Source organism: Haliotis cracherodii, unplaced genomic scaffold (assembly GCF_022045235.1).
Source record: "Haliotis cracherodii isolate W230 unplaced genomic scaffold, xgHalCrac1.p SCAF_5, whole genome shotgun sequence".
In the NCBI taxonomy this organism is placed as follows: Eukaryota; Metazoa; Mollusca; class Gastropoda; order Lepetellida; family Haliotidae; genus Haliotis; species Haliotis cracherodii.
The window spans coordinates 31,003,031-31,017,287 of record NW_027266308.1 but is presented as its reverse complement, the minus strand read 5'-3'; the positions used below and the strand labels follow the sequence as shown (position 1 = coordinate 31,017,287).

The 14,257-nt window shown below is 40.7% G+C and overlaps 1 protein-coding gene across 1 annotated transcript in view; it reads right to left on the bottom strand.

The window, feature by feature from the left end:
- Window positions 1-3,024: 3,024 nt before the first annotated feature.
- The window catches only part of LOC139443316 (TPR repeat-containing protein DDB_G0287407-like), a 53,051-nt gene continuing 41,818 nt past the window's right edge, over window positions 3,025-14,257 (bottom strand). Inside the window, exons 24-27 of the mRNA XM_071224296.1 lie at window positions 13,693-13,939; window positions 8,386-8,596; window positions 5,087-5,308; window positions 3,025-3,502 (exon numbers count right to left, since the gene is read on the bottom strand). Of these exons, the coding sequence (XP_071080397.1) occupies window positions 3,458-3,502; window positions 5,087-5,308; window positions 8,386-8,596; window positions 13,693-13,939 (725 nt within the window). The 3' untranslated portion in view covers window positions 3,025-3,457. The remainder of the gene's footprint in view (window positions 3,503-5,086; window positions 5,309-8,385; window positions 8,597-13,692; window positions 13,940-14,257) is intronic.

The following is a 14,257-nucleotide window of genomic DNA, read 5'->3' as shown; positions in this document are numbered from 1 at the left end:
GGATCACTGTCTGGTCATGTAACTCGACTGATTGCTTGTCCTCGTACCTTGATGGTCTGGATCGCTGTCTGGTCATGTGACTTGACTGATTGCGTGTCCTCGTACCTCGATGGTGTGGATAGCTGCCTGGTCATGTAACTCGACTGATTGCGTGTCCTCGTACCTTGATGGTGTGGATTGCTGTTTGGTCATGTGACTCGACTGGTTGCGTGTCCTCGTACCTCGATGGTCTGGATCGCTGCACATGTTTTCAGTCACTGGTTTGCCTATTCCCATGACTCAACTGGTTGCGTGTCCTTGTACTGCGATGGTGTGGATCACAGCTGGGATGTCACTGGGATGCCTATTCCTGATCTCACATTCACTCACTCACACAATTGAAAAAACTTAAAGTAGAACCACAATAGAGTCATGGGATGGTTTAGCATTTTCATTGTTATGTTTATTGCAAAGGAAACAGTAATGTGATGTGGAGAATACTTTATTCCAGACAAAGATATCCAAATAACATCTTAATGGAATAAATAACTTTGTAAAAAAGTGTTAAGACAAATAACATTTATCAAGTGAAATAAGAATTCTACTAAAATAGTTTCATTGAAATTCTGGAAACAAACCTAATCTTTTATAAGAAGTTTTACAAATTGGATGAACAGGAGCTATTTCATCTATGAAATGATAATATTTTATTCTACTCAATCTATAAAGATAATAAACTGAAAACCGGGCTTGTCACAAGACACAAGCAATTATTTTCAGCTGCTCCTACGTCTTCAACAGGCCTGCATGTCCGTTTTGTAAAGAGTTCTGGTCCAGCATGCAATAGTATTACACTAATGTATAAAATTCTTATAAAAATAGTTATGATAAAAAATATACAAATCAAAATGCAATGTAAGTAATATTGTAAAAACCTGAGTACAAACATAAACGTCATCTCCATTTTTTTATAAATATTTATTAATGTCTTAGAATAAATTAAACAATCAATCAAATCGACTATTTGAAATAATATTTCCAAACAATTCCAAAATGTTTTCAGAAGTTCTGAATGCATTCAGAACACACCAGGGATGACAGTATAATTGTACCCGATATTTTTCATATTATTTTTAAAATTTATTTTTGAAATAGAGACTATTCTAGCTGGTAGTTTGATAAAAAAACAGCTAAACAGAGTAATATGTGCAAAGAGAATTTTAAAAAAGAGATCACAGAAAATTGCACACTAGAAACTGCAATATGTACATATAAACATAGAACATGAAAACATATGAATATTTTCACAGGTTGGACAAGTACAACATTTTTCTGAGATGTGGCTATAAATATGCAAACATCCACAAAACAATAGAAGCAATGGATAGAATATTCATGTATACCATTTTTGCATCAAATGATACTGTTTTTCTGGGTGATGTCACATACTATTTTGTACTCATAGTGAACCAATGATGGAGGTGAGATTTAGATGAATTCCCCATCTTGCAACCAGCTTCAAACTTGTTGAAGTTAAGGCTTCAGACCTAGGTGATGTATTTATCACAAAAACATATACTAAAACCTTTGTTGAAGAATATTCAAACATGAATATAAATTTCTCTACATCAGCACAACAATATTGGAAAGTAAAGTACAAAGTTTGATACAAAACATATAAAGATGTAAACACTTTATGATGAATACTAAGTGGCTTTCTCACCTTGAATACCAAATATGCTAAAAGATGACTTCCAAGGCATTGTCCCACAGAGAGGTCTTTGCTAGTAGTGGGATGATACACAAATGCATTGGTGGATCCCGATTTTTTGCTTCTCATTGCAAGTATTGATCACAGTCGCACACCATGTACAAAATATTGATTCTTACCTTAAATGTTTGCTTTAATAACTGTTCCACTATACACTAATCAGTAGTGCTTGTTAATAGTGAAAACCTAAATATTTTCATTTGTTGTGCCATACTTGACACTGCCAACTGTAAATCGTCAGTGTGCCAGGTATTTGGCCATCCTGTCTATGAAAAAGACGGCTTATGCACCATCATGAGTAAGGCATCGTGATACCTATCGGATCTCACAGATTGTGTATCATCCCAGCCCTAGTCTTGGCATTATCACATTGGTAGAACACAGACTTGCGACAGTCCTTATGCTAAGAGCATGTGGAGCAAGGCCCAGCTGAGTAACCAGAATAGTCCACATATAACGTGTCACATTAATAAAACAAGGTGACATAAAATAAAATACACATATTATGAGTATGTTTCAACAGTAACAAGGAAACCCAATGTTTCATTTCATTAATAGATAGATAAAATGATCACAGTGGAGATGGAGATCACAGGCAGTTGAGAGATTCAGACATGGTAAAGACAAAACACTACGCCAAGGTTACTCTGGTACAACTGTCGGATCTGTACTTTATTCATGGCAGCGCAGTACAGAAAAAGAAATATATGAGGTGGAAACAAGTTACATGTATCTCTTAAGAGGACTGGACCAGCTGCCAATAGCACAACCATAAAACTATGTATATTCAGAACAAGAAAATAAGCATGGAAGCAATGACATCGAGGATGAACTCTTTCAGTGGTGACTTCACCATGCAGTCATTAACTTGACCAAATCAGGAAATGGACAATCTGAGATGGAAAATGTTGCCCCTCATGGGATGTGGGTGACTGGGGAAAAAACAATTTTCACTGTTTTGGCAGTATCCAAGTCTAGTTCAGAGATAGTTCGAAGTGGTGGGGCGTGGGTGGCCCAGTTGTCTAAGGAGCCGCGATTCGCTGTGCAGAGTTGCGTCCCTTGGGCACGCCAGAAACCTATGATTGTGGGTTTGAATCCCAGTTCTCCTCGATTATGTTTCTAGGTTTCTCAGTACCATACCCGTGCTCGTGGGTTTCACCGAAGTGGTAAACGTCTCAGACCTGCATCACTTCGGGCTTTCCTCCACATTAAGCTGACACGCCGCAATATAACTGGAATACTGTTAAAAGCGGCGTTAAACCCAACTCACTCACTCACTCACTCACTCACTCGAAGTGAAGAGGACTTCTGTTGAAATGTAAACGATTCTATAGTGTGGTAATTAATGGCTAATGTAATCAAGGTAGGATGTTGGATGGAATTATGTTATTGCAAAGAAAAATGTTCAGATTGTAGAGAGGTCTGACAAATTACATATATTTCTTATGAATGTGTCTGTCTGTCTGTCTGTCTGTATGTCTGTATGTATGTATGTATGTATGTATGTATGTATGTATGTATGTCTGTATGTATGTATGTATGTATGATTTGGAAACTTGTGTGAGAGGGTGATTTGAAAGTGCAGGAGATTGATGTACATAAAGGTACTTATCATACCACAGAAGCGCTAATACAACAGTGGTACAGACATGGCCACTGTATCACAAGAGTGTTTTGGTGGCCCTCATCCAAACATCTGTTTATTCACTATAGCTTTGCTTCAGCATCCATCTTCTCCTTAAGTGCTTCCACCTGAAACAAACAAACATGGTGTGAGGGAGACACTGGTCATACTTGACTTCAGGATAAACTAGATGCACAAATGTGTCACTGTTATCACTAGCTGCAGTAACATAATCTGTAAACTAATACAATTTGTGATCTTGGTTTTTGTATAGTATTCCAGTGTTATCGAAACCAGTCTGTATATTATTGACCCTGTTCAAGGCAAACCAGTGGTTAATAGCATGACCAATGGCACATGCCAATGGGTAGGGTGACACACCATCAGCCAAGTCGCACAGCCTGACCACCCAATCCCCAGTTAAGTCAACTCATATGTGAAATGAGGCACCATAGGGTGCTAGACCATCATGTTACCTTCAACAGCTTGTATACTACCAACAAACAATAGGGAAACTGATGAAACATTAGTGGAGGTGAAATGATGACAAATGTCAGTAAAATATATTTTGGGCGTGTAGATGAGTATCTGGTGTGTCCACCACGTTGTACAATACATGCATGACACCTTGATGGCATACTGTTGATATAACTCTACTGCCTTGCTATTGCTCACCATTTTGCCTCAAGAGCTACCTCAAGCTGGGTCATGTTGTGGGGTGTTGAGTCTCCGGCATAACCCTCTGCCTGAGAACATCCCACATATTCTCTAATGAGGACATGTCAGAGGGCCAGTCCAATGTCCAATTGCAGATCAAAATTCCTGCTGCTAAATTCTAGCGAATTGAACGACAGGATGTCAACATTTCGTCAACATATGGCTGGCCAGTCAAATGGCCTTTCACAATAACCAAATCAGTTCGCCTGTCAGGTGTGATATATCCCCACACCATGACATTACTGCCCCTATACTCATCATGGTCAAGAATTGTTGCCCTAGCATACCATTTGCCACTATGTTGCCAATGTTTTCTGCCATATGTGAATCTCAGGCATAACAATAACTACATTCAAATCATTAGTTCCCATATATTTTGTTGGTAGTATATTTTCAAGGTTAAAACTAAATGATCTGTACAAGCCCAATGAGTGGTTGGTTGGTTGGTTGGTTGGTTTGTTGTTTTAACACTGCACTCGGCAATATTCAAGCTATACGACGGCAGTCTGTAAATAATTGAGTCTGGACCAGACAATCCAGTGATTAATCTCATGAGCATTGATCCACGCAATTGGGATTGATGACATGCATCAACCAAGTCAGCGAGCCTGACCACCCGATCCTGCGAGTCACCTCTTACGACAAGCATAGTCGCCTTTTAAGGGAAGCATGGGTTGCTGAAGACCTATTCTACCCCGGATCTTCACGGGTCCCCCCATGAGTGAGTTGAGTTTAGTTATGAGATAAAAAACAATACAAAAATCATGGTCTAATCTTTCAGCCCCATTGGCAGACCAATCAGAGAACACAATTCTATAATGTCATGGTAGAATACCCCCTTGCACAACATTTAAATGAAATCAAGACATGTCAGCTTAAAGTTGCTTTAAGTCAGCATGCAGAATGTTGATTATCTGTTAACTATCCCCCTCATGTAATTGAAACTGATTTTGTACGCTTTAGCCTGCTGAACATTAGGGGTATCTGTTGCTTACCTCTTGTTTCATTTCATCAGATAAGGAACCAATACTGGTCAGCAGCTTTTTCAGCCATTGATAGGCTGCCTCATTCTCACTGCATTGATGCAAAGTCCGGGCACAGTTTAATCGAACTTCATCACTGTGGACACCTTCACTATCCAGTTGTTGCACCAAGGGCAAGGCTTTCTCGAACTGCTTGACACTGCACCACACAGACACGGACTTTCCTATCAGCATCTGGGAACAAGGACACAGTTTTGTAGCACAGCCATTCATATAGCTCATATTCTTGCTGGATTTTATCACTAGTTGTATCATGTTGTATCATGTTGTATCATGCTGTAAGGGCTCCAGGTCAACTTCTGGGTATCTCAACTCAAAATGTAATATGGTCACTAGATCACAATCTCCAATATTTTAAAACAGTACCCGGTATTCTAATAACCAAAACACTGAAATTTTATGTGTGAAATAATGTGCAGTCCTTTATTTATTCAATGTGTTATAAGTGGAAAACAATCATTGCAGCCAACTGTCAAATCTGGGCAAAGTCAGAAAACTGGCTTTATTGCTTTAGAATATCTCATTTGATTTAAACGACACAAAACAATACTTTCTAGAATGCTTTCAGGAGGAGAAAATATCCCCAAACTACTGAGTATATCTTCATTGTTGATAGTTGTTTCTACACAAAAATGATTCTGGCTACCAGAGACCATATAATAGAGGGACAGCCCTCCCCAACAGTTTATCATAAACCATCATCGCTACGGTCTGGCATGTAACTGATACACCCTGACACTCTGCTGTTAGCCTCCCTTTACCGCTGCAGATGCGCAATAGATGCGCAGACATTCACAACTGACCATTCTGGTAACCAAGTAAACAATATCACATAATATCCGGGGCTAGAGTTAATTCCCCAGCCAAGATTTCTTCGACCATGACCAGCGACAATCAAATAAAAGGACGTCTCTTAGCGGATTACAAAGATTTTTTATCATATCTCTCATTAGCACATGTCAGTTGGCTGCATATTATTTGCCGAAAATGTGTGTCTTCAACTACATTTATTTCAATTTACATTCGCCACAGCTTTGGACGACTTCATTCACTGGGACGATTTCGTCTTGTACCTAGATATACCACTTGAAGAATTCCCACTCTACGACCAGGGGTTGGTTTCGGAAGACTCGTGGTCTGAATAGAATGACAGTGATGTTACCGCTACCAAGCCGTCGGTAATACCTCCCAAAACGTTTCACTCAAAGAAAACAATAGAAAATGAAAATATGACGGCTGTCTACGAGCGTAGGTTTTCGAGGGCGTGTGAAGAAAAAGCCAATCCGATATTTGTTTTAAAAATCAGTAAATATATCTCATTTTATGCTTCAATTATATAACTATTATAAATAAACAAACATACCAAATCTACTACAAATGCCACAAAAAAATATGATCCGGTAAATTGCACAGGAACTCAGGAAGTGTAAATATAGAACTCATCCAGACGCAAGCAAGACACTTGTAACAGATCACCATATTCCCGATGTCCAGAAAACATATCTCCAGATTATCTTCATATCTTATAATAAATCCAGGCTAGATTTACTTGCAAAAATGCATGGTCACTGGCTGGTGTAAATGCTTTACTATTAGCCAGAAAAAAATGACGCCATGACTTTATTTCATGTAAATTCACTACTATTTTATAATGCAAATAGGTCCAATGAATAAAAAATATACATTAAACGCAGGTAATCAAATGTTATTGGTTAATGCCAGTTTGGGGCTAGCAGTGATAATGGGGTTTGCCGGAGCTGCAGAAAATAACAGAAGATAACAAATATAAACGATTGTGTTTAGGCCCAGATCATATAGCTCATAATTAATATTTACATGGCATATAATAAAAAACAGATTAAATGTAGTCATGATTAATAAAGACAAAATCTACAGAATATAACAAATATAAATAATTGTCAAAATATGTAGTTTTCTTCAGCGCAATACATAATAGAAGCCTAACTGAAACAAAGTTAATAGCTATGTCAACCTTACGAAAAAATGGCGAAAACAATGGTAAAAAAAATACTGATCTTACAAAAATAATTCTAATATCATACAAAATTAACACACTTTGTAGAATGTTTCAAAAGATATATTTGGACGATAATCACAGACAAAATGCATCCTATGTCGTCTGCTATATGGTAATTTAATTTAAAATATATGACGTAAAATATGGGTTTGCGCCAATAAATCATACAAAAATAACTACCGATTGTACCTAAATAACTTTGGTACCAAGCAAAAGGGGAAATCGTGATGAATGTAACAATATTTATTTCAGGACTGATACTAGGAACACATTCGTCTGAAAGCATGCGAAAATTAAGAGTTGTGGTGTAATTATTTCGGAAAAAATACAGATTTAGTCGCATTTCTAGAGTCAAAATCAGAAATTTTGCAACTGCCCTAAATTTGTTAATGGCACTAAACTAATTTTAAACATATCTCCTTTTTATACACCTTGGTAACCAAGGACTTTCATTGCGAATTAGTGGTTGTTATTAAAAATCACAATCTGCACTTTTGCCGATTTTACACTTGCGCCATTTTGCTCTCTCAGACAAAGACAAAGCGTGATCACAGTCATCAAATACAATGACAACCACATGCTTTAGGGCACCAACAAATCTCGGTTGTAATGTTGACAATGTTAAGAAATACATGAGTGTACATATGTATTGTGAAATCTTTTGCATGGAAAAAAAGGCGACAACAATGACTGCAGTGAGCATCTGGTCGCTTCCGGACAGTCTGCACAGAACAAGCCATAGCACTGATGGTTTCGTGCAAAGGCTAGAGGGCCGTCCCTCTATATGGTCTCTGGCGCTACCAAAAAAACCTTCCCAAGAATCAAATCATGCTCTACACCTGGGTGTAAGCGGGTGCAAAACAGAAAGTTCTTTCAGTTATATCATGGTGAGTCAGCTGGAAGGAAAATTGGAAGTGATGCAGGTCATAGATATGTAGCACAGTTTATCACTCTGGTGAAACCCAGATATTCTGCAGACAAACCAAGAATCATGATGAGGCCGAATCCGGAATTTGCATCTACTGTCATAGAAATCTGTCATGCCAAAGGGACACAACTCCAGTGAATTGTGGAACCTCAGATGACTTGGCCACCCATGCCCTCTCCACTCCTGAGAATGATCTCAATAAATACTACCAAATGGAGAAGGCAAAGAAGATTCTCAGTCTGAAAATAGTAATTGCCCAGTGATGAGGAGCTAGCTGTGGTTTACCTGGTTGTCTGGGAACTTGTGGAGTGCCCTGTCTATGACTTCTGCAGCAATACCAGGCTTGCCCTCCTCCTCACACCAGTCCACCACCTGTTCATATATCTCTGCTTCAGCACCCCTGGCAGTGAGGAACTCCTCCAACCCCTCCAGGTCCCCCCGGGCAACATGGTGCACCCTCACTTGCTGCTCAAACAGGTCTTCGTTCCTGGGGAACCTGCAGACACAACATCGATATAGGGAGGATATGTGAAGCACTTAGAGGAGAGGTGAGTGACATATGGATGATATGTGCAGCACATGTAGGACAGGTGAGTGATATATGTGGAGGATATGTGCAGCACATGTAGGACAGGTGAGTGATATATGTGGAGGATATGTGAAGCACATAGAGGAAAGGTGAGTGATATATCTTGAGGATATGTGAAGCACATTGAGGATAGGTGAGTGATATATCTTGAGGATATGTCAAGCACATAGAGAAAGGTGAGTGATATAGCTAAAGGATATGTTCAGCACATGTAGGACAGGTGAGTGATATATGTGGAGGACATGTCAAGCACATTGAGGATAGGTGAGTGATATATCTTGAGGATATGTCAAGCACATTGAGGACAGGTGAGTGATATATGTGGAGGACATGTGAAGCACATTGAGGATAGGTGAGTGATATATCTTGAGGATATGTGCAGCACATAGCGGAAAGGTGAGTGATATATGTGGAGGATATGTAAAGCACATTGGGGACAGGTGAGTGATATATGTGGAGGACATGTGAAGCACATTGAGGATAGGTGAGTGATATATCTTGAGGATATGTCAAGCAGATTGAGGACAGGTGACTGATATATCTTGAGGATATGTGCAGCACATAGAGGAAAGGTGAGTGATATATGTGGAGGATATGTCAAGCACATTGAGGATAGGTGAGTGATATATCTTGAGGATATGTGCAGCACATAGAGGAAAGGTGAGTGATATATGTGGAGGATATGTCAAGCACATGTAGGACAGGTGAGTGATATATGTGGAGGACATGTGAAGCACATTGAGGATAGGTGAGTGATATATGTGGAGGATATGTCAAGCACATTGAGGATAGGTGAGTGATATATGTGAAGGACATGTGAAGCACATTGAGGATAGGTGAGTGATATATCTTGAGGATATGTCAAGCAGATTGAGGACAGGTGACTGATATATGTGGAGGATATGTGAAGCACATTGATAGGTGAGTGATATATCTTGAGGATATGTGCAGCACATAGAGGAAAGGTGAGTGATATATGTGGAGGATATGTCAAGCACATTGAGGATAGGTGAGTGATATATCTTGAGGATATGTGCAGCACATTGAGGATAGGTGAGTGATATATGTGGAGGATATGTGCAGCACATTGAGGAAAGGTGAGTGATATATGTGGAGGATATGTGAAGCACACTGAAGATATGTGAGTGTCAAGCACAAAGAGGATAGATGGGTGATATATGTGGAGGATATATAAGGCACATAGAGAATAGGTGCATGATATATGTGCAAACCTTCACAAAAATTGAACAATAGTTTATCATTGTTAAAAATTCTAAGAATACTACCTCTATTACACATTGTCCCATCTGTTGTCATATAAAAGGGCACAATCTTGCCACAGCTTCTGAGGGAAGTTCAGAGTATCCAGATGTCTGCATCTTCTGTGTGATAATTTCCAGGCGGTTGGATGTAGCCTTGGCAGATTTTCGTGAAAAATGCTGGACTTGAGGGCAGATCTGTATAGGTTCCTCCATTAGTAGCTTCAGTAGTCTGGGGAACCACGCCTTGCTGGGCCATATTGGAACTATCAGTATTATTACACAATCCGTCTCCTCCACCTTGTGGATGACTTTGTCTAGGAGAGACCACGGTGGGAATGAATAGGCAATCCAATCCATCTATCCAATAAGGAGTCTGACAAGGCAAACAATCATGTAAACTCCATCATAAGGGATCTGGATCTGGTTCCTCCATGCTTCTGAATATAGGCCACTACTGTGGTGTTGTCCGTGGCTATGAGAACGGTTGATAGATGAAGATGTATCTTCCATTCCAGGATGGCTTGATATATGGCCTTCATTTCCCTGCAATTGATATGAAGGTTTTTCTCCTCTTTGTTCCACAATCCCTGTACTGTGAGATCGTCCATATGGGCTCCCCATCCTGAATCTGATGCGTCTGTGAATATATGGTGTTCTGGCGTTGGATAAGTCAGCGGGATGCCACTCATCACATGTTGTCTGTGATTCCACCAATGGAGGTCTCGTAGTAATCTTGGAGGTAACTGAGTCTGGAACTCTAGGCCGTGAGATAGTATTGACCCATGTCTGACCCATAAGAGACATCCACCACCTCAGCGACTTGCTGGGTTGACTTGAAAGTGATTGAATCATCTTTATAGTCTTGTCGAATCGATCCTCCGGTGCGCATAGATATCCCCTGTCTAGCTGGAATCTTGCTCTGATGTATATAATGTCTTGAACCGGAGTAATATCTGACTTGGATGGATTGACTAGGAATCCTAGGTTGGTCGTAAGTTGGACCAAGAATATCATTACCTTTGTCTGCCGCTAGGAAGTCATCCAGATAGCCATGGATTCGAACTAGCTGGAGGTGAGCAAACTTGATGACTGGCGCTGTAATCCTGGTGAATAGCCAAGGGGCTATTGATATCCCTGCATGGTAGGACTTGGAATTCGTAGTGTCGGCCATTGATGGCTAAGCGTAGATACTTCCGAGATGAAGGGAGTAGCGGGACGTGAAGATAGGCATCTGTTAGGTCTAGTCTGATAAGCCAGTCCACTTTCTTCAACGTCGACCATAATTTCCGTCTGGACTCCATCTGGAATTTTGGCGGAGGTACCAGATATCTCTTGTTGAGGGTCTTTAGGTCCATTATCATCCTCATCTCAGTTGTATTTTTCTTGGGGACTCAGAAAACCGGAGAGTAAAAACCCTTGGTGTTGTTGGTTTCTTTCAGTTCCCCAATGGCTCGCTTCTTTAGTAGTTTCCTGACGGCCGAGTCTGCAGCCGCTAACTTGGCTCCGACCAGGAGAAATTTTCGGCCCACGGCGTGTGTGTTCATGGTCGGATGTTTTCTGAAGTGTAGCTTGTATCCGTGAGCCACGACATCTGGAATCCAGTGGTCAGGTGTAACATGTTTCCAGTTTTCGGTGTATGACAGTAGATGCCCTCCCACTGGGACCAGAGGCGGCATTATGTTGAAAGACGATAGCCGGCATTATGTTGAAAGACGGTAGGCGTAAATCGCATTCCATAGACATAACCAGGTCGAAAGGATCTATAACGTCAGAGGGGGTGGTAAGGAAGTCAGAACTTGCGTCACGTCTACCTCCCGATCTTCCATGGCTATTATATCCCCATTGTAATATGGTTGGCGAAATGCAGTCTCATTTAAATCAGATCTTAGTTTTCGCTACAGCTGAACAAAGATCTGAGGACATCCTATTACGGTTCATGTCAGAACGACCTTTCGTGAACTTTGACCGATCAATGAAATGACTGACAATAAATCAACATTAGCCAATCAGAAGGCAGCTTTCTCAAGCTTTACGACACTAGTTTCAAACTGGCGACTACGCTTCGAAACATATTTTGACGTATTCTCGATTAAAATTTATAAAACTGATTAAAAGAACATTCTGGAATGGCTTATAGATGGCCTATATTGTATGGATATTATCATAATACCTGTAACTTTCGTTCGGAATACCCTCTGTTAAATATTTTGAGGTTGCATGATTAGAAAACACATTCAGTGTGTCACTTTCGTAATCTGGTAAGCGACGCTCTGATTGGTTGGATGAAAGGTCGTTCCTGCATCCTGACAATCGAGTCTAGGAGGCTATGGATGAGTCCGACTTGATCGGTCCTAATAGTCATGGGTGTTTCCGGTGCAACTCCTTCATAGGACGGTTGTAAAGGTGGGATGATGTGTCCGATTCTGGCGACAAACCAATTTATATAAGCTCCGATATCCATAGAGTATCTGGAGACAGATGTCAAATCCTTGAACCGTGATGCCGATAACGTAACCTTCATGTCGGGGTTACGTACCAACTTGTAGAAGTCTTCATCCATACTTGGGAATTCCTGAAGTGTAGCCATGTGCGTCCTATATAACTTCCATTTCATAGGTGGCAAAGGCAGACATTCATCATGCTTGAGCCTGTGAATGTTATCAGTCAACTGATCAACAACCACTTGCCAGCTTAACTGGGCCAAGGTAATGTCGGATGAATATGTTGAGACGATGTAGGAGCATGATAATACCCTTGTATTCAGGCATCTGGGGTGGTGAACTCTGGGGTGGTCACATGCGGCTTAAGCATAGGCATAAGATGATAAAGTTCATCGATTAGTTCCATGAATGTATAGCCTACGGTGAAATCTTGTTGAGGTGAGTTATCAGCTTGATCCTAAAAACCCTCTGACTCTGCCTCTGAGTGGCCTTGGGTGTCTCCCATGTGGAGTGGATAATCGTAGCACTCCGCATCTACCCCGTAAGTTTTGTCATCCTCCGATGACCATGATTCCGGTGTAATATGTCTCCGTGTGGCTTGTGGTCAGTGGGTAATGGTAGCCATGCGGTGGCTGTCCTCTCAGCTGGCTTAGTATTCATGTGTAGTCTGTGCAGCTGGATTGGGAGCCTTTGGTTGATGAAGGTCATATGGTAAGCCGTGTTCGGTCAGCTCGGTAGCCGTGGATGGCTGGCCCATGAAGTCCGTGCTACACAGTATGATAATGGATGGCTGGCTGGACAGCTTATCAGTCGGGTGGGTTGCCATGGAAGGCTGGCCCATGGGGTCCATGTGACCACCGTGCGGTGTCTGGCTGGTGTCGCTGGATGGGTTGGTTGCCGTGGACGGTATTGTCCCATGGTAGGGTGAAGCCTACTGGCTTATACCCAGCTGATAGGCTGTGTCTGAGGACTGTGTGTGCATATTTATGATAACTTACATCATAAATAAAAGGAATTGAGCAAACAAGCCTACTTGTGATTTTGAGAACGACATCATCCCAGGAACCAAGAAGTGGTTGATAAGTACAAGTGACCAAAGGTAGAAGCGTATAGTACCGACTCCTAAGGTTACAATTATCCTCCTTCACAAGTAAAAGACCTCCAGGTCCCATAAACCTTATCAATATCACTGCTAGCTTTTCTACTTGTAGCATACAGTAGCACTTTGATCATACACAAAGTGTCTTGAGTTTACTTAGATAGAAATACATATATCTTGAAAATCATTAATATAACTCACAATTCCATTCCATATTCCAGAGTTTCCTCCCTTGGACGGGGGTTTACGTCTGACCTTGGATGCTTCTGGTCAAGTATGTCCAGCAAGAGAAAGGTTTTAGCTCTTCTTCTCTCCTTACAATGCGACAAAGCAGTCAGGATACGGTCAGCCTTGTCAAACTGGTCGCTGTTGATGTAGTGTTCAGATATTGTGTGGTGAACATATGGTAAACAGTCAGCCAGGAAGCCTAGCCTTATTTGGACATCAACTGAAGAAACAAAGCAACATATTTACAAAAACATACGAGGTGGTGCTGAGCAAATACAGTCATAAACTAGGCTTAATTATGATCTGATTATAAGTGAGTGTGTGCCGCTATAAAGCGTGTTTCAGCTTATGGAGAGATCAAAGTGATGCAGGTCTTGGATGTTAAATGCTTTAGGGAAAGCTGCAAGCATGGGTGAGCTGCTCACAAATTAAAGGGCCAGGACGTTGTCACTTATCTTATTTAATTGTTTAATGAGTGATGGCTTATTAAAGGGATAATATACTCACATGCAAAAGAAATGCAAGTCGAGTATGCAGT